Below are 18,272 nucleotides of genomic sequence, written 5' to 3'. Positions count from 1 at the left end.
CGTAAAGAAAATCTGAGAAAGCTCCTCATTCATATGGCACTAAAAGACAGTGTTGTTCAGCTAGGTATAAGGCTTACTGTGGATAAAATGTATTAGATTTTACAAGGCTTGTATACAAGGAACTGTTGAGGTATTCCTCGCTTCTGACAGATTTCAGCACCTCTGCTCATCAAACTATAAAAAACATTATATGCTTAGAAACTTGCAACTTTAAGGGAACGGCCAAAGGAAAAATTAACTTTCATAAAACCCCATACAATTGTCAGAAAAGGCTTACATTCATTCATTTAGTTCTGGACCTAAAGACAACAAACATTTACTATCAGAATCCTCTGAAAGCTCCATAGTCTCCATTCTGAGCTCTAATGCTTCGTTGCCATTAGCACTAGTTCACATAACCATGTTAAATTTCTTCTGGTTCTACACATAGGTAAATGTCACAAGCCTGAAGTGCCCATATTTCCCTACATCCCTTACCCAGTTTGTCCCAATACTGGCCGACCGGTGAAGACAAAACTTCCAGTCCTGTGTCCTGAAAAAATGTTTGGTATGGGAGGACTCATGCTAGATCCTGTGACAGAAATAGAAGTTCCAGTGCTTGGGGTTACGATCCATCCTCACTCTGGGCAAAAGCTGGCTGTTGGTGGGACATACCTTAACCCCCTTACTGGCATGTTGACACCTTTGGAGATTGGTGGTCCTATGACTGAGGCAGAGGGAGGCAAGATTGTTCCAATACTCGGAGTCGGTTTGGATAGTAAGACTGGTAGGTGAATGCCTTTCGTGATTTAGTAAGTGTGTCATGCACTGTTCATTTAACCTGCCCCTGATTGATTGGTTCGAGGCACAGTCAGGAATGAGCCTAAGAAGTCTTTATGTTCACCTCACACCTTTGCCTTCTCCTGTCGAGCCAACTGTGGAACAGTTGTGCAGCTTCACTTTCACAGACAATAATCCTCTCTTTTGTATAGTTTTATTTTACAATTTATCACTTTAAAAGTCAATAAAACTATCTAGTGAAACTGTGAGAGACATTTGAGGTCATCATTAACTACGACACAAACTAGTGAAGTTGATTTGACTTTTAAAGATGGTCCAATTGCTCTATTAAAATATTAAAAGTAGTATGAAATGAATTATTTAGAGTCTTGGAGGGGCTGAAGTCTAGATTTTTAAAAAGCCTTTTCAAACTTGCCCCCTGCTCCACATATCCCATTAGATCCATTTCTGCTTCCACTGAAGTAAACGATCATTGCGCTTTTTTCTGAATGGGAACGACTGGACCATAACGACAAGTTGCCAGGCGATGTTCTGACTCTCGTTTCCTGTTCTTTGACCGCAGGAGAAGTTATACCTCTAGGTGGGCTGGTGGGTCCTTCCAGAAACGTAATGCTTCTTGGAGATTCCTTCACCGAACCTCTGAGCAGGAAAACCGCCCGGGTATATGGAGCTCACCTCCAGCACGACCAGGTGCTGCCCCACAGTGGAAGTTACCGAGCAGTGTTGGAAGCCGACTGGCTGGTATCACAAACCCATGTGGTGAACGCTCTAAAGCAGTTTAAGGCATCAATTTCGGAAGATACCTGTCTAGTAGCAGATAATTTAGCAGCACTGAAAGCTTCAGTAGAAGATATGAAGAAGTCTTTCACCGCTAGATTTTACCATGCAATACATTGCCTGAAAAGCCTGGAGAAAAAACAGGAAATAGCTTCAAGTCTCAAGAGCAACGGTGGTAAACTGGGTAGGTAGGAAACAACCATCCTGTTTTACAGAGTAAACAGGTATCACTACACTGAAGGCTACAGCAATGCACCTATTTCCATCACAGGATTTGGCCAAGATGTCAAAATAGCCACTCTAGCAAATCTTATGATGGACGCAACCCGGTATTATTTGGAAGCCGTAGCAGACATAACAGCATTGTAAGCCTCTGAAAGTGAAAGTAGTTCTTTTCATCACAAAACTCTTTAATGGTTTATGTTTCTTATCTTTCTTTGAACAAACTAGGTATGATCAAATATCCCGGCACAGAGATGTGGATCCCTGCAGTGTTTGGAATGAAAATCCCAGATCCCAGTGGGTCCAGCTTGATGGTGCCAATTCTGGGAATAGACTGTGACTGGAATACTAGGCAGCCTTATCCCCTTGCAGGAACCATGGAAGATAGAAATGGAAAAGGTAGAGGAGAAAACTGAATTGGATGTTGTAAACAATAAAGAGACAAGGACATGTTATTTCCAGAGCAAGGAAATCACCATACCAAAAAAAGATCAGTTTCTATCTCTACACTGAACAGAAAATACCAGTTTTCATGGTGCATACATTCAAAACAAGCAACACCAGAATAACAGTGAAGGAGAGCTAGGACTGAGATCAAATCACACTGTGGCTTTCAGCCCTTCAAAAATCTACTGTACTCTTTAGGAGAAATATTCTGATGTTGTTCTCAGTGATGGGGCCATAAATAGATGCTATCTAAATGTGAAGGTCTGCAGTGCCTTGGTCTGATGCTTGGTACACAGCATTTACAGCTCAGGAAAATTCAATTTGTTTTTCATTAGGCAATTTGAAATCACTGTCAGTTCCTTTCAAACTTTAATAAAAGTGGCTTACTAGGGCTGCACCTGGAATTCATGATCTAAATTCTAAGCATTACACTTAGTTTTCCTTTATCCACAGGTCTTGTCCCAATCACTATTGGTGCCAGAACTATAAGTCCAATTACAGGTGAAATTGGACCTGTTATAGGTGCTCAAACCAATCCCTGGACACACAATGTAATTCCTACTGTTCAGTCTCTTGGAGCTTTACCAAGAAGAGCTACAGATCCAGATCTGGTAAGTACAGCTTCAGCAAACTATCTTTACTAACAGGTTTGATATTTGTGGGAAATTCCTTACTGATGTTTTTCCACTACTGAGAGGAAATTTCACTTCTTTCCATGCCCCACAAGTGGTATTTTCTTATAGTGCAAGGTGAACTAAAATATATGTATGTCATTTTACTTACCTCACCTCCTTTCATTGTCTGCTTTTTTTTTCTCCCTTCTATCTGTATCACCTTCTGCAGATCTTTGTACCTTCTGTATCGTATCCCTCCCCTACCCCCAAAATACACATCGCATTCGGACATGAATTATAACACACACAGACTTAGGACTGCAAAACATTCTTTCCCTGTGGCAGCAAAGTTGCATATATGCTGTCAAAAGTATTGAATGGAAATTTCATCACTAGCTTCAATGACATTTAGAATCTTCCTTGAGCTTCCTAAAAATCTGAGCTATTATGTCTGTCATTGCTTTACAGCTGGACTTTCTGGAAAAGGAAGTAAATTCAAGGCATATATACTGGCATAGCAGAAGAAAAAAGGAAGAAGGGCTTCTTAAAAAGCTGAACTCTCTATTTCTTCATGCCCTTGATGCTGCAAAAGAGGGAAAGGCACAGAAGGTATGGTGCATTCTTTTTGCAGCTGGCTTCAGGAAAGTTCTTTAAAAATTCTTTAAGGAAGTCTTGTTCACACATATCAAATTCAAATATCTCTGATGCTGAAACCAGGATGGTGGTGTTCTGAATCCGAGTCGCTTCCCTCTCTAGTCTGGTGCAAACCAAAAATGTAAATGGAGATGTTGCTACTTCAGTGCAACTGTTCCTAGCATAAGGGAATAGTGCCAGGTGTTCTAACAGAATAACCAACATTTCAAATTCAACATGTGTCTATATACAGCAAGAACAACACAATTCATAGTGGTATCAGAAACAGGGAATTTGCAATCAGTTTCTACACAATCAGAATAATCAAAAGGCTAGGAAAAAGCAGTAACCAAATTAGACAACCTCTTGCTCTCATCTGTCAGGGGAAAGAGTATCACAGCAGGTCACTATCTCACAAATTTGCAACATTATCTAAAACTCTCTCTCTTCTTCCATTTCTTACAGATAAAATACAAGGAAAAAGTGAAAGACATTGAAGAAATGTGCCATTTTCTTAAACGATCCTCTCTGCAGGAAGCTGAGAGACGAATCTCAAAATATTTTAGCAGTCAGCTGGCCACCGAACTACCCTTGTTATTCGAAGGTACAAAAGGAAAGCTACAACCAGAAGAGAGGGAGGCAGGGTCATACATAATTTTCTGTGACATTCGCTTCCTCTGACAGGTTATCTTAAGCATTACACACTACTTATGTCCTCCTGAAGTGAGGCAATACAGCGGTAGGATCTGAAAATTTGGCTGTGCTAAAAGATGAAGAATGCGGATGTGATGAAAAGCACATTGAGAAGGAATATTACTTTAAATTTGTTCTGTGAATTTTCAGTAGATTATCAAATAGGGGCTACTGCTAATATTTGCTGTTTATAGTTGACAGAGATGAAAAAGAACAGGAAATACAGGTTCTGTTGGAGATCAGAAAGGCACTGGAGAAGCTGATGGAGTTCATTGAAAAGATGCAACTAGAAGAACGGCGAATATACATCCAGCTGAAAGAGAGAGAAAAGCAAAGGAGCCACATCTCCAGTACTGAGCCAGTAACTAACCTGAAGCTGAGAAAGGTGAGGTCACTACTGGGTTGGGCTGAATACTGGGATGGGGAGTCTTAGTCCACAGAACACTCTGGTCTGCCTTTGAGAGGCACTGTAACTTGAAAGCTCTGAGGCCAATATACTGTGATAGTTCAAGGAACGGCTATTTATAGAGTTTCTCCTTTTGCACCTGGCCTTCTCTCAATCCCAATCAGAAAAAAAGAAAGAAAAGAAAAATAAAGTGGAAAGAGACATCAACAACAAATGGTGAAAACCCCAGCATCCTAGACACCCATCACTCAGATATTTAATGACAGACTTTTTGGCAACAGCAATGTCTCATTGAACTGTATGATTAAGCTGGATTTCATTAAGGAAAGAATCCAATAGAATTGTAGAACAGTGGTGGCTGAGCTAGAAGTGGACACAGGCTGGACTTTTGAGTTAAAGAGAAGACCTGACAAAAATGCTATGCTTTTATTTTCCTGAGCAGAGAAGATTCTCCTTATGCCAGGAGCCAAGCAGTCACTTACAGATAATTAACGCAACCTATCATATGAAATCATAGCTGTTAAAGCTGGAACAAATCTAGGAGATCAGGAAGTACTTCTCTGCCAAAAAATAGTGCATGTTCCCTGTAGGGCTGGATCCAGGTGTGATCCAGATGGGATATTTGCATGGCTGAATTTCTCTTCCTACACTCCTCCTTCTTGCAGGGAATGCTAAGAAATATCTAAAGACTTATAAGACTTCTACACAAGTAAATCCATATTCAGCCCTTGAAAATGTCGTTAGTGCTTCTCCAAATAAGTTACCTAGTACTACAGAGAATGTATCTATTTCTGTTCAAGCAATACCAGCTAAAGTAAATACAAAGCTTTTTACCAACTGAACAGATGTCAAATAGACTCTATTGAAATATATTGCCAGGAAGCTTTTTTGTGGCCCTTCTTCACATCATCTGCAATTTCCATGACCGTTCTTTAAGGGCTACCCAGACACTAGTGCTCTAGACTTGTTACAGTTACACCAGCTTTGCAGCTAGTGACTCCTGAGATTATGCATAAGAAAGCAAATGAAAGCCAGGATTTGCAATTCACTTGAAGCAGGCTTATATTTTGTATCATTTCTTCCAGGCCATGCTTGCCTTAGCCTCTGACTTTCAGGATTGGATACTGAAACAACAAGCTAGTGTGGAGACTGCATATACCAAACTGGCATATTTGAGGGACTTGTCAAATATCCAAACGCAGCAGGCAAAGGTACTGACCTCACCTTAAGGCAAATAAAAAGCAATCATGTTACTCACTTTCTAAAAAAAGCATGAGCAGTTGCCATGTTCTGAGAATATCCATCCAAGACCACTGCTGCAAGAAATCAGAGCCCTGTAAAATAGCAAAAAACTTGAATGAGAACTGCAAAAGTTGGTTTATAAAGTACATATCAAAGACTTGGACACTTGGAAATTCAATCAGCTTTCACTTTGAAAGGCAGTTTTTCAACAACAGGGTTAGAAAGAAGTTAAATAGAATATATTAGCATAGGTCATTTGGAAGAGACCTACCACAATCGTCTAGTCCAACTGCCAAGCTATCAGTTTGTCTGCTTGCAGAGAGATTTTAAACAGCTAGACACCTGAAGTTCTGCACCTCCTAGGGAAGAAGCAAGATATTAGATGTTCCAGATCTCCTGGGAACATTTTTTTTTCTGGATGCAAAATTATTTTCAAAAATACTTGAGTACAGAGGACCACAAATCATCTTCTCTTCAAGCAACCTTTCAAATTACAAACTATAATGTCTCAAGAAATGTAGACCCAAATCTTTTTGACAAGAGAGTCAGTGAGTTTTTCCATTAATTCAATGGTCTCAGGATCTGGTCCTTACTCTTTGCATTAATTGGTTGCCACATTCCATTTTGGACGACATAAAATAAAAAGATTAAAATTAATGCATGTCCCTAATCTTCCCCTTTCTTCAGAGTCCTACCTTTAAAGTTCCCCAGGAGGGGTCTCTGTCCTCCTCTTCCATTCCTATGAAACCATCACTATTAACTAAATTCCATCTTATTAGTCCAAGTAAGATAGGATTATTAGACCACAATACGGAACAAAAAGCATTTTATCACATGTATGGCACTTGCAAATGGATTCTAGAGAAACTGATGACATTAAATACAAGTAATGTCATCCAAATCATATCTTAAAACTTTTACATCAGCTTGAAGGATGGGGAAAAATACAATTGTTGAGAGCTGGGGAACCATAACCATTGCAAAAGGTGCAAATCTGCTGAGGCAAAGTGTTGTAGCATCTCATTGAGTTACCCGACAATTGGCATAGGAAGGCTATGAACTGACAAAATAAGGTTTTCATGAGAAGGCAAAGGATGCCAGGATGCTTTTTTCCCAATTATATTTTTGATAGGCATGAAATTATCTTTGTCTGGTTTTTTGCTGTTTCAGGTGCTTTTCTCTGGGTCACAGCAGTGTTTTGAAAACTATCAGACAACCAGATTTTACGGCATTAGCGGGATCTCACATAGTACATGCAAGGTCATCCAACAAAACCTCATCCCACTACTCAAGTCTACAGTTCAAATGTTGGAGGAAAACAGCAAAAATAGTGTATCACTTGAGACGTCAGGTAAGAGAGAAGATAAAGGTACTGTCAGTTACCTTATTTTATTCTGGACTTGAAAAACAGGTTGGAACCTTTCTACTTTGAAAATCTAGAAAGAGATTCACCCATCTGACCGCTGAAAAGTAGACTTTGGTTCCATTTTGTAAGAATTGAAGATCTCCTGGGACTTAATGAGCAAACCCTTTATCATCTGTGTAAACTTGCCACAGGGTGGCATCAGCTCTGAAATAATTTGTAAGGCTCAAAGTTTCTCTTGGCCAGGCCTCACAAAAGTTAATGTGTATTTTGCAAAGCAATTAATGTCTTTTTCCACATTTAGAGTGTTCCTGTAAGTATAAATGTAACTTCATTAAACTAATTTGTTATAAGCTGAAAGGCAGGTGAAATTCTGTGTTACTCTCTTCTCACAGTCATACCTTTGAATTTTATTTCTTGTGTTTTCTATGCATCAAAGTTGAGTTGGTTTACCTGGAAAACTTCAGTAGGATGCTTTAATCTTTGGAAATAAAAAAAATTCATTGTGTTAATGCATCTGAACTAGTTCCATGGTTTTAGTCCTGCAGTTCCTGCAGAATGGAAGATGTAACCTCAGTTTGACAACAGAAAATGCAGTACAAACCTAGAAATCAACAGCAAAGCTTTTACTTCCCCTGCTGAGAATATTAAAATTGTAAATGCCATTATGACCAGGCTTTTAGTTATGTACAGGTCTGCCTGCCATGTATGAGCAAATGGAGGTGAAAAATACAAGCTGTTCTACTGCTGAAGAAATTGTAGTATGTGAAACGTACAGTTATCAAATATCCTTCTCTGAAACCCTAGAAACAAAAAGTATAGTGGAATTTCCAAGAAAAGTCTTTTGAGGGTGTCTCATCAAAAGTACTACTTGCAAAAAAAATTACACTTCCTACTTCATCCTGAACAGGCACAGTCTTTGCTAGGGCAACTGTCTGTACAGCTGGGATTTGAATCATCAGTGTTTCAAAGATCTTTTCATATAGGATCTCTTCATTACTATCAGATCTAGTGATGATCTAAGACTGCTGTCTTCATGGAAATACTCAGTGGATAAACACAAATTCAGTATATATACTGCCACTTAAATAATTAAATGCTGTATTGATTAGCTGGAAAAAGATTCCTACTAATTCTGATGAGAGAGGGTATTTGGCACTTTGATAGAAAGTCACTATTTATAGAGGTAAGGGCAGACAGGAAATTTTTTTCACCAATAAAAACACATCAGTGAGAGAGTTTTGTTGGCAAAAATCATAAGGAGTACTCTGTAAGCAGCTCAAACAAGAACTATGAGAATGAGAAGTGTTTGGACTCGGGTTTGTCTTGTTTGGTTTTTTGTTTTAATTGAACTTACTGTTCTTTGTTTAAACAGACTTCCATGTAATATTTGAGATATATGAAAAAAGGAGAAAAACAGTGAATTGGATAATGTAAAGAGTTTTGGAAAGAAAGATATTTTCTCTGCAACACTAACATCTTTGGCAGACTTCAGTGTCACACTCCAAAGAGCAAAATTATTTACCTGTTTCACTTTACTTGTCTACATAATTTCAATGTGTGAAACATTTGCTCAAAAAAAAAAAGGGAAGAGATGGATTGCTTAGGAAAACAATATTTCCATATTTATTTACACAAGTGGTGATAAAACTAAGTGTATAAAGCCATCTTTTCTTCTTGGTCTTCTGAAAGATGTGAACAATGAGCTCCAAAACCATGCAGTGGCAGCTGGACTACTAGAAAGCCAAACACTGGACAAAAGTAAATCTCGCCTCTCTTCTTTCTTATATGAAAGTCACAACTTGAATGAAATGTGAAGATTTCTGTTTCAGCATTCAGGTAGATGATGGTGGTGTTTATTGTGAGAAGATTTTTGCTGGACAATCATCATAAAGTTACTATTCTCTTTGGAGGGAGTGCTCTACCAGTGAAGGAGAAAGACTCAGAACACAGAATCAGCCTGACTTTGCTGCTGATGAGCTGAGGCACACATAAGTAATGTCACTTTTCTAGGCCTTAGTTATCAGAAATTCCACCAGGAAGAGTGAAGTTCTGAGCATTGCATAAGGGTATCAAGCACTTCATGACTCTTAAAAGAACTCATAATGCATCAGAAAGGCTTCATTTTATATTGAACAATGATATTATATTATGAGGTGAGAAACGCAGTATATTATACACTTGTGTTGCAGCGTTACCTCTCGGGCAAAGAAAATGAAAATCGAAACCAATTAGTCTAATGAAATGCTACTGTTCTTGCAGAAACAGCAAGTACTTCTCAGGGTATACAAGATGCCTTGATGACTCAAGAAGAAGAACTAACAGTAGTTGATCCTGCAACCCTTTCTACAAGAGAGTTTGTCATTTATCAGTATGGCATCTCCATCCTACAGTTACTCAGATTTCACATTGATGTAAGTTTTTAAGATACCGATATTTACTAATTAGTGCTTCAAAAAGACAGTTATCAAACAAAAATCTTCAGCCAAAGGCTGCAAAGTTTCTACCAATTTTAAGGTAAGATCAAGTAGAGAATGACCAGTGTGCAATTGTTAGGAATTGAATTCCATTTGTGTTTTCTGCATAATGGTGTATAACTGTCTTGAAGTCAAACCTCTGTCCCACGAGATCTGTGATCAGTTCTTGTATTTGTTGTGGCATCTTTCTTGAGCACATCACTTGATTCTTGCATTACCTAATTACTGCATAATACTGTGATAAAACACGTGTCCTTTATAGCTTGGAGCAGAGATTCTCTCATTTTCTTTGTACAGTTCTTCACACGCTATGGCTTTAGTATAGGTAAACTCTCTAGGGTCTTTCACAACAGTATCAAATAAATAATAATAAAAATCATGGTGACTACAGCCAGAGCTCCAGGGCTGAAGTACATTTTCATTTACTTAATTGGAATACAGACAAGATGAACTACTATGATTTGCCAGGGTTTTTTTTAAACAGCCTCAATTTTCATGTAGTATTTGCTGGCTGTATGTACCCTCTGCAAATCAAAACTGACATTTGAATGAACTTAAATCACATTAATCCCTCTTACTTTGCAGATCTGATGCACATATACACTTTTTACAGAAGCATTTTTCCTTCTCTTTGCAGGCTCCAGAAGTTAACCTGTGTGTTGCCTCCAGCATACCTCTTAGTAATGCCACGGGCAATGCCTTCAGAAACTCTTTCTTTTATCAGGTTTGTCAACTTCACATCTAGCCAGCCAATGCAATAATTTCATATCTATTATACTAAGTTCTGGGACTAGGAAGTAAAATTCAAGTGTGCTTCATACTTTTCAAGTCATAGTATGCTTGATACTTTCTAGGAAGCAATATTGATATAAGAAATCCTCAAGTGCTAGTGGTAACCTCCAGATGTATCTGAACGTAAACTTAACAGAGCAATCTAGGATACTGAGTATGAGTATACATTTAATGCAAGGGTCATAATCAAAGCATGTTTATTAAATTAGTTCTGGTTACCCAGTTTCTCATGTTCAAATTCTACCACTTCCATTTCTATCAAATTCTCTGTAGGTCAGCTTTATAGATGTCGGCAGTGTATCAGTATTTTGCTTGCTATAATTATAGAATCTGACCATTTAGTATGATTTATTTCTGTAACTCCAGGCTGTTGGGAGAGAAGTTTTCTAATGTTCGTGATATATAAATATAAAACTGTCTAGAAACGGAGAATGCAAGAATGCTTTAGATTCACATCATAGAGTATTAGTCTTACAACAATGCTGCTGTCTTGTGTACAGCACTCTAATTTGAATCTTTCAACATCCCTAAAATTGAGACAAACCATTCAAGAGTTGCCTCAGCTGAGCTGACTACTGCTGTTCCCTTGTCTCAGCTCTGGATATTTGTTCTTTCTCAGAATTCAAAGAACAAACTATTCATTGTAAGAGATTGCCTGAGTTCTGCAGGAAGTTTCCTTCTCCTTCTCGTGCACTGCTTAGCTCATATCACCATTGCTGACTTCAACCACGATGCCAACCCACTCTTTCTGAGGCTTTTTTATCAGGTACATCAATATGTTTCAAGTGTAATTGCATTATAGCAATGTTCATAAAAAAATTATCAGTTTAAAAGTAGAGGGGTTAACACCTTTGTACAACTTTCAATAATAAAAATGAAAAGGAGAGATTAAATAACTATTACCTGAACTGCCATTACAGCTATGCAGTGGCTGTTCACAGAAAGATTCATATTTGGCATTCAAAGAACACTGCTTCACCTTAGGTGAAGGAAGCAAGACAGCAGAAAATTCCACCATATTACGTATCAACATCCTGCCTGCATACAAACACTAACTCAGAAACATCTGTTTGTTCCACTCATAGCTGAGATAAAACCAGACAACTACATTCTAACCATCAGCTGGCCAGTACCTGGGAGAATCAAATAGAGAATGCTCTTTCATAATTGTAGTCTTGACTCAGGACACAGTTATAACAGACACAGATTTGTTGAGAAAGAAAAAAGGAACTGCAGTGTTCTTCCCATAACACCTTGGTGTGATGTAACCCAACCCATTCAGCCTTCAATAAAGTGCACTTTTGTATAGCAGGGCATACCCATTATCATCTCACTTTCCCCAAAGGCATTCCCAATGTACACACAGTGATTTTTAGTCTCCTACTAAAAAGCTACCCTTTATGAACAATGGTTCTCTTCATGAGTGGTAAAGACTACCAGCATTGTCTAGAAACTAACATAACACAAATATCCCAAACAGGACCCCACTCATACACGGCACCATGTTCTCATCCTGATCCTGTCTTTAACAGCTACATATATTATGCAGCATATTTGTGGTCTGTATCAAATCCCCATGAGATCAATGAAGTTATTCTTTCAGATGAAATGGGCTTCCAGAAGTGAAAGCATGTCTTGATATCCTACTATTATTTGATTCCGTCTTCCTCTCCCCTTATTAATATCTCTATTCAGTAGTTCGCTGTAAAAAAAAAGTATATATTTGACTGCTTCCAGGTTTTCAAAACAGTGTTTTTTTTCCTAGGCACTAAAGGCTTGTCTTAGTGAAACATTCTCTCTCAGACTCCAGCTGTCAGCAGTTCTCCAGGGTGATAAATCTTATGGGATAAGTCAGATGTTGCTAAAGGAAGAACCATTCTCCCAGGAGGAGACAAATCTCATCTCCCAATTTTTTGAGGTGAAAATGAAAAGCCTCACAGACATAGAAGCCTTTAAGAAGGTAATAAGAAAGCCCATGAGACCTGTTCTGGTTGAAAGCTCGCCATCTATGTTTTCTTACTTTTTTACAAAACAGCAATTTCAACTGGCTTATAGACACCTGTCTCTCCAAATCATTGCTCGGTAAGGTCAGACTCCTGTGGGATGTCAGTAGAAGCTCTATACACCATTTAAACTCCTGAACTTTAAGGTACTTCTAGTGTATTGGAAAGGAATGGCATTGACTTTCGGCAAAGAGATGTTCATAAGCCATGTAGCCAAAAACCTGTTCAGCCATCCCTTGAGTACTCAGATCTAGGATTAACTATCCCATCTGCACAGTGATGGTAAAACTCTGACTCAAACGAGAGCTGGTGAAGAGAAAGGCCATTTCTATCATCAGAAACAGATGTATGCTTAAATATCCTCAGGGACAGGGATAAGCAGTTAGAGCTATTTGCACATAAACCAACTCAGTTGGGATCCAGAGGTGAGACTGCTACCATCCAGGGGGACCTTAACAAGCTGGAGGAATGGGCTCTTGAAGTTCAACAAGGGGAAGCGCAGCCCTGCATCTAGAAGGAACAACCCCACACACCAATAGATGCTGGAGGCTGTCCAGCTAGAAAGTAGGTTTGTAGGAAAGGATCTGAGGGTCCTGCTGGACACAAAGTTGAACATAAGCCAACAATGTGCCCTTTCTGAAAAGGTGACTAACAGAATAGTGAGCTGCGTTAGGTGAATTATTGCTAGAAAGTCAAGGGAAGTGATCCTTCCTAAACACCTGCAGGTGAGAAGATGGAGCTAGGCTCTTTTCAGAAGTTCTCAGTGACAGGACAAGAGGCAATGGACACAAACTGAAACACAGGATATTCAGTTTCAGCACACTTTTTTACTGTGAGGGTGAGCAAGGAATAGGTTGCCCAGAGAGATTGTGCATCCTCTCTCCTCAGAGACATTCAAAAGCCAGCTGGACAGTCCCAGGCAACAGGCTCTAGACAGCTCTGCTTAAGCAAGGGGGTTGGACAAAACCTCCAGAGTTACATCCACCCTCAACCATTCTGTGATTCTGTGGGAAGCTATAGCCACTGTTTTAAGTGCAATGCTAAGAAACCTTTTGCTTGGTTTAATCTTTTAAGAGCACACATCCTGAAGAGAAAGAAAAGCATGCAAGGGTTGAAGTGGGTTCCCATATCTTCAGCTATAGATACCCAGCAAATATAACTGTTCAACTGTAAAAGCTACACAAGCAGCTGTTGTTTTCATTTGAAAAACCTCGTATCAGGAAAATTATTTGGCTTCATGCAAATTACTAAGACAGCATTAAAAGTACCATAAAAATTAAGTATTTAAAGGGTCTATAAAAAGACTTTTAAAATTAACACTGATCTACTTTCTCCACTTCTGTGCTTGTTACACAACTCATGAACCACCTCTTGCTCCATATGAAATCTGAGGAACCACTAAATGACAAGTTGCTTGTGAAGAGAAGAGAGCACCTCCTTCACACCTCAGGCAGCTATGAAAAGGGCAGCTTTGGATGTAGGTAAGAATGATTTGACAAGAGGTATTATTAACTTGTATTAAGACAGCAACAACTGAACAATTTGAGGGGTTTGATACAAAGCAAATCATGACCTCACTTTATACTATAAAGCCAATCTCCATAACTTTCAACATCTAGATATGTTTTATAAAGGACAGATTAGATTTGATGTCAGTGTGTCACAGAAAGACAGATTACTTCTCTGTAAGCTACCGTAACTTCTCTGTTACTGAGAAAGTGAAGTTTAGTGATATTTGTCTTTCTGGTTTGCTCTTGTGAAGAGTCTATGGATATCACTAACAGTGGCATTTGTAGTGTGTGATTTTAAGCATCCTTTTCCTGTTTTTTAGCTTTGAAGAGGAAGCCTGCACTCACTTGTCCCCTTCTGAACTTGAGAATAAAGTGGATGTGTTAACTGAAGAGCTGGTCCATATCACAGAGGATGAACACCAGTTTTTTAAACAGTAAAGGCAACAAAGACTTGCTTTTTTACTACCTTGAAATAATAGTTTTGAGAAAGACTGTTTGGTAAAACGAATAAATGCATTAGAAGAGAAAATAGGCCTAGATAGAAAGCTGTAATGGTACTCAAAAGAAGATTTGGTGGTTTAGTTCTAACTTGGTCCTCCGCATTTGTCCTCGGGCTTTAAGCCAAAGCAAAATATCGTATTTTTGTTTTAACTATAGTGTGTTTTTACCCTTCATACTAACATCTTGTTAATTCAGGAATGAAAGAAATACAGTAATTCAAGTGACAAGACTTTAGCTTAAGTAACTGATGCTTCCATCTATATCCAAGTGGTGAAAGGACAAACATTGTTGCAAGAGCTGAGACCCAGAGTCTCCAGGAACAGAAGCAAAATGTAGAATCACTCATAAGTCTGCTGAGTGTCAAAAAACATATTTTTAAGGTAATGTATCACTCCACTACGTGTTCTGAAGCCTCTGCAGACATCAGCTGATAGCTACACTTTTCTTCTGACTGTAAGACTGCAAAAGCTATAGATATAATCAACCCAAGTAACTATCTACACAATTACACAACAGGTATTACTTCCACTACTGAAAGCAGCTTGCCTGGTCCAGACAACTTTTACATGTTCTCAAGTTACCATACTTCAGCTACCTTGTAGTACCACCTATAGAGAAATACAGGTCCTGCACTGTCAAAGACTAGCCTTGCTCTTAAGCTTGGAGAGACAGTCTTTCCTCCTCTCAAGCTCAAGAGGCAAACCCTGAAACACATGAAACATTCATTACTCACTGATCAATGAGACATCACCGCTTCTCTGCCCGCCACAGCCTGTAGTTTGTATAAAAAGCAAGCAGAGAAAGAGCAGTGTCACCTAAGATTCCTTCCCAACCAGTGCAAGAATTCATGGAGGCACAGGACAAAATTCAAATTATTTCATAAGTCACTGAATATCTTCAACACTAATACTGTTGGATCATTATACATCAAATATTCAACACTGAGAAGTAGTTGGATTATTATAACTTCACAAATTATGTATCCATTCCATTCTCTCAGAATTGATGAATCAACTGTTCACACCATCACCCCATACAGATGCTTATTTTGATCTTGCTAGAAAAAAACTACTACTGATTACAATAAAGGGATAAAGCTGCTAGAGTGCAAGTTCTATTATCAAAGCTGAAAGACTTAACTGGAAACACTGCTTTTGACTTAGAGTAATCAAGAAGCCTCTCCTCACATCTTAGTTACTCAGTTTAACCAACACTCCACAGATTGCAATATTCACACATAATAAACAGACTTTAAAATGAAGTCTTCTAAAAAGGAAAGTATCTCTAGTTATAGGAAGTGTAGGATTTTTACTTCTTGCATAAGTGATCTACCGAACCCTATCAATAGTAAGTTTTTGCACAAGAGTTTTGCGATAAGTACATGCAACTGATGCAGGTTTGTTCTGAAGAACCATGAACCAAATCATGATGAAACATGACTGAGACATAACTGTGTGAATAGTTGACTACAGCCCTTGGCCTCTTTCTGATTATTCCCATTTACATCATATTTGAAAGATAAGCTAGAATACAGATTATTGAGCACCTATGGCTTGACACAGGAAATGCCCTTCAGGACACTGACAGCAGATCAGATAGCTTTTAAAAATATATGAATAGATTTATTGATATATGCATTTCCTTTTTAACTTACAAGTGGAGTCTCACATTAATTTTCAGTCTTATGTTAACAGTAATAAAACATTTAAAAGGTTACATAATAAAACCCCAACGTTTCAGGTGTACAAAGGAAGAGATAGGGATTAGACAGTAAGTGCTTCCTGTTTTATGAAACTCTGTAGTGCCAGCCTCCATCCCATACAATAGCTCAGTGTTTCAACAGCCTGTAACAGGTGCAGCCACAGATCTACCGCTTGGTATTGATCCAGTGGTATCTATCAACACGTGGTCCTGTGAAAGCAGCTGTTGGCCTGTAGACTTTGTAACCCCTGTGCTGGGCATAGTATGAGCCATCAGTCATATAGGTCTTCCTATGAAGATACTGAGACCAGGACTGTATGGGTGCCTTGCAGTAGTCACTGAACTAAACAGCAAAAAATCAGATAATGTTAAAATGTGTTTGGAAAAGAGGGGAGGATTAGTCTGGCCATCAATTGTTAAGTCTATTGCATTTCTTCATGAGGAACCCAGAGGGTAGATGCTAGCCCTTACTGAAAGCCACATACAATTGCCATATGCTTACCTGGTATACACTGTTAGGATTGCTGACAGTAGGGATAGCTTTCGGCTCCTTGCTGAAGCTCTCCTCATCTGAAGAAATGCCAGAATGATAGTCTAGTGCTGCTCTGTCAACAGCATAGCTGATCTGCTGAGGAAGCTCTGGGTTCTCCTCTCCTTCAAAGTGCGCAATTGTGAAAGGCCGGTTCTTCTCACCATATCTGAAAGTGACTGTATTTGTATAACGCAGCTCTGCACTAGCAGTATGGATATCTGCTAGTAGTCAGCTGACACTAGTAAGCAAGCACACCCTCAGACACTAAGACTCTAGTAACAGCCTTGGAGTTGATAAAGTTTGTACAGGGCACTTGACATGTGTTAGTCACAGCTTCTCGACTAACCTGCAGCACACCTCAAACGGATCAACCCATAGTGTCATCTCTTTCGGCAAGCCAAGCTTATTAAAGTCCACATCACTCTCCACGCAAGCTTGCTCCAGCAGTGGATCTCTTGTCTGATGTTTGTTTATCCTTATACACCTAGGTAAGGACAAATTGCAGGTGGATTTAAGATTTCACTGCAACTTTGCAAGTTCTGCTCATATAGAAGCACACTTAAGTTCACTATTTATTTTCTCAACCCATTTAGCCTGTTGATGCAAGTTCTCACTTATAGCCCCAACCAGCAAGTTAGCCTAAAAAGCTGATTTGTAAACCAAAACAAGGTTTTGTTTCAAACACACAACACAGCAACTCTCTTTATCAGTAATTTAAGAGAATTCAAAGCACTTACAATGGTTTCACAAGTCAGTTTAAGCCCACTTGAATTCTGCATTGAAGAACTCAAGAAGTCAGAGAGCTACTCAAGACACATTATGCATATTGCTTTAGGATTTCCACCTCAGCTCTCTAGTCATACCTACACAAGCACAAAGCGAAACCACTTTCAAAACAGGTGCATCTTTACCAGTTAATAACATCTCTTCCCTCAAGCTTAAGGCATAGCTAAGTGGTTCTCTTCCAATTTTGTGTCACTCATTTCCAGTTTAAGGGCTCCAGGCACTAAAAGGGTACTCACTACATCTTTTATGTCATGCAAAGGCTCCATCCCTCCTTCCCTTCTACTAACCATACTCTTACCTGAAGGCTTGTCCTCTGGATGGATTGTCCAAGTACCAATGATTCTTATACTTTTCAAACAGTATTGTTGTCAGCTTAGCTGCAAATTTCTCCATTTTATGCTTGCTCAGCTTGTCTTCCCTTTTCACTAGCCTTGTGATGAAGAAGACTGTAGCAGCAATTTCGTCTTTCATTTTAAATTGAAGTGCACAAGGTGCTTTAGCTGTTGGATAGTCATCAGTAGAGATGAGACACTACACTAGAGAGATTTAATAACATTAAGGTACTATCAGTTTCCAAGGATAGATATTGCAAAACCTGCATAAGGCACAACAGATAGAGCCTAGATAAACCCAATTGCCAAACAATTGATAAATTTAGTTCTGGGTAGTGAAAGCAATTTAATGCATCACTAGAAGGCATTCATACTAAGCAAGCTAAGAGAGTTTAAAAGACAGTACTCCTTATTATGCATCACATATATTACAGTCAACAACCAGCAGTTCTTACAGTTA

General features: G+C 38.9%; 1 protein-coding gene across 1 annotated transcript; it reads right to left on the bottom strand.

The window, feature by feature from the left end:
* Window positions 1-16,328: 16,328 nt before the first annotated feature.
* On the bottom strand, window positions 16,329-17,951 carry BTG4 (BTG anti-proliferation factor 4). Its single transcript, XM_009980402.2, has 4 exons — window positions 17,779-17,951; window positions 17,041-17,178; window positions 16,665-16,860; window positions 16,329-16,505 (listed from the first exon to the last, which is right to left on the bottom strand). The coding sequence occupies exons 1-4, from the start codon at window positions 17,949-17,951 to the stop codon at window positions 16,329-16,331; spliced, it is 684 nt and encodes a 227-aa protein (XP_009978704.1).
* Window positions 17,952-18,272: the final 321 nt, after the last annotated feature.

This window comes from Tauraco erythrolophus, chromosome 26 (assembly GCF_009769465.1).
Source record: "Tauraco erythrolophus isolate bTauEry1 chromosome 26, bTauEry1.pri, whole genome shotgun sequence".
NCBI lineage: Eukaryota > Metazoa > Chordata > Aves > Musophagiformes > Musophagidae > Tauraco > Tauraco erythrolophus.
This window is presented reverse-complemented; position numbering and strand designations above follow the sequence as displayed.

Bases quoted from the DNA above. Each gene is read 5' to 3' on its own strand.
- BTG4 (XM_009980402.2), bottom strand. From the start codon at position 17,951: ATGAAAGACGAAATTGCTGCTACAGTCTTCTTCATCACAAGGCTAGTG. The intron at 17,179-17,778 runs GTAAGAGTATGG...GTCCTTACCTAG, and splicing joins TCCAGAGGACAAGCCTTCAG to GTGTATAAGGATAAACAAAC. The intron at 16,506-16,664 runs GTAAGCATATGG...TTTGCTGTTTAG, and splicing joins ATCCTAACAGTGTATACCAG to TTCAGTGACTACTGCAAGGC.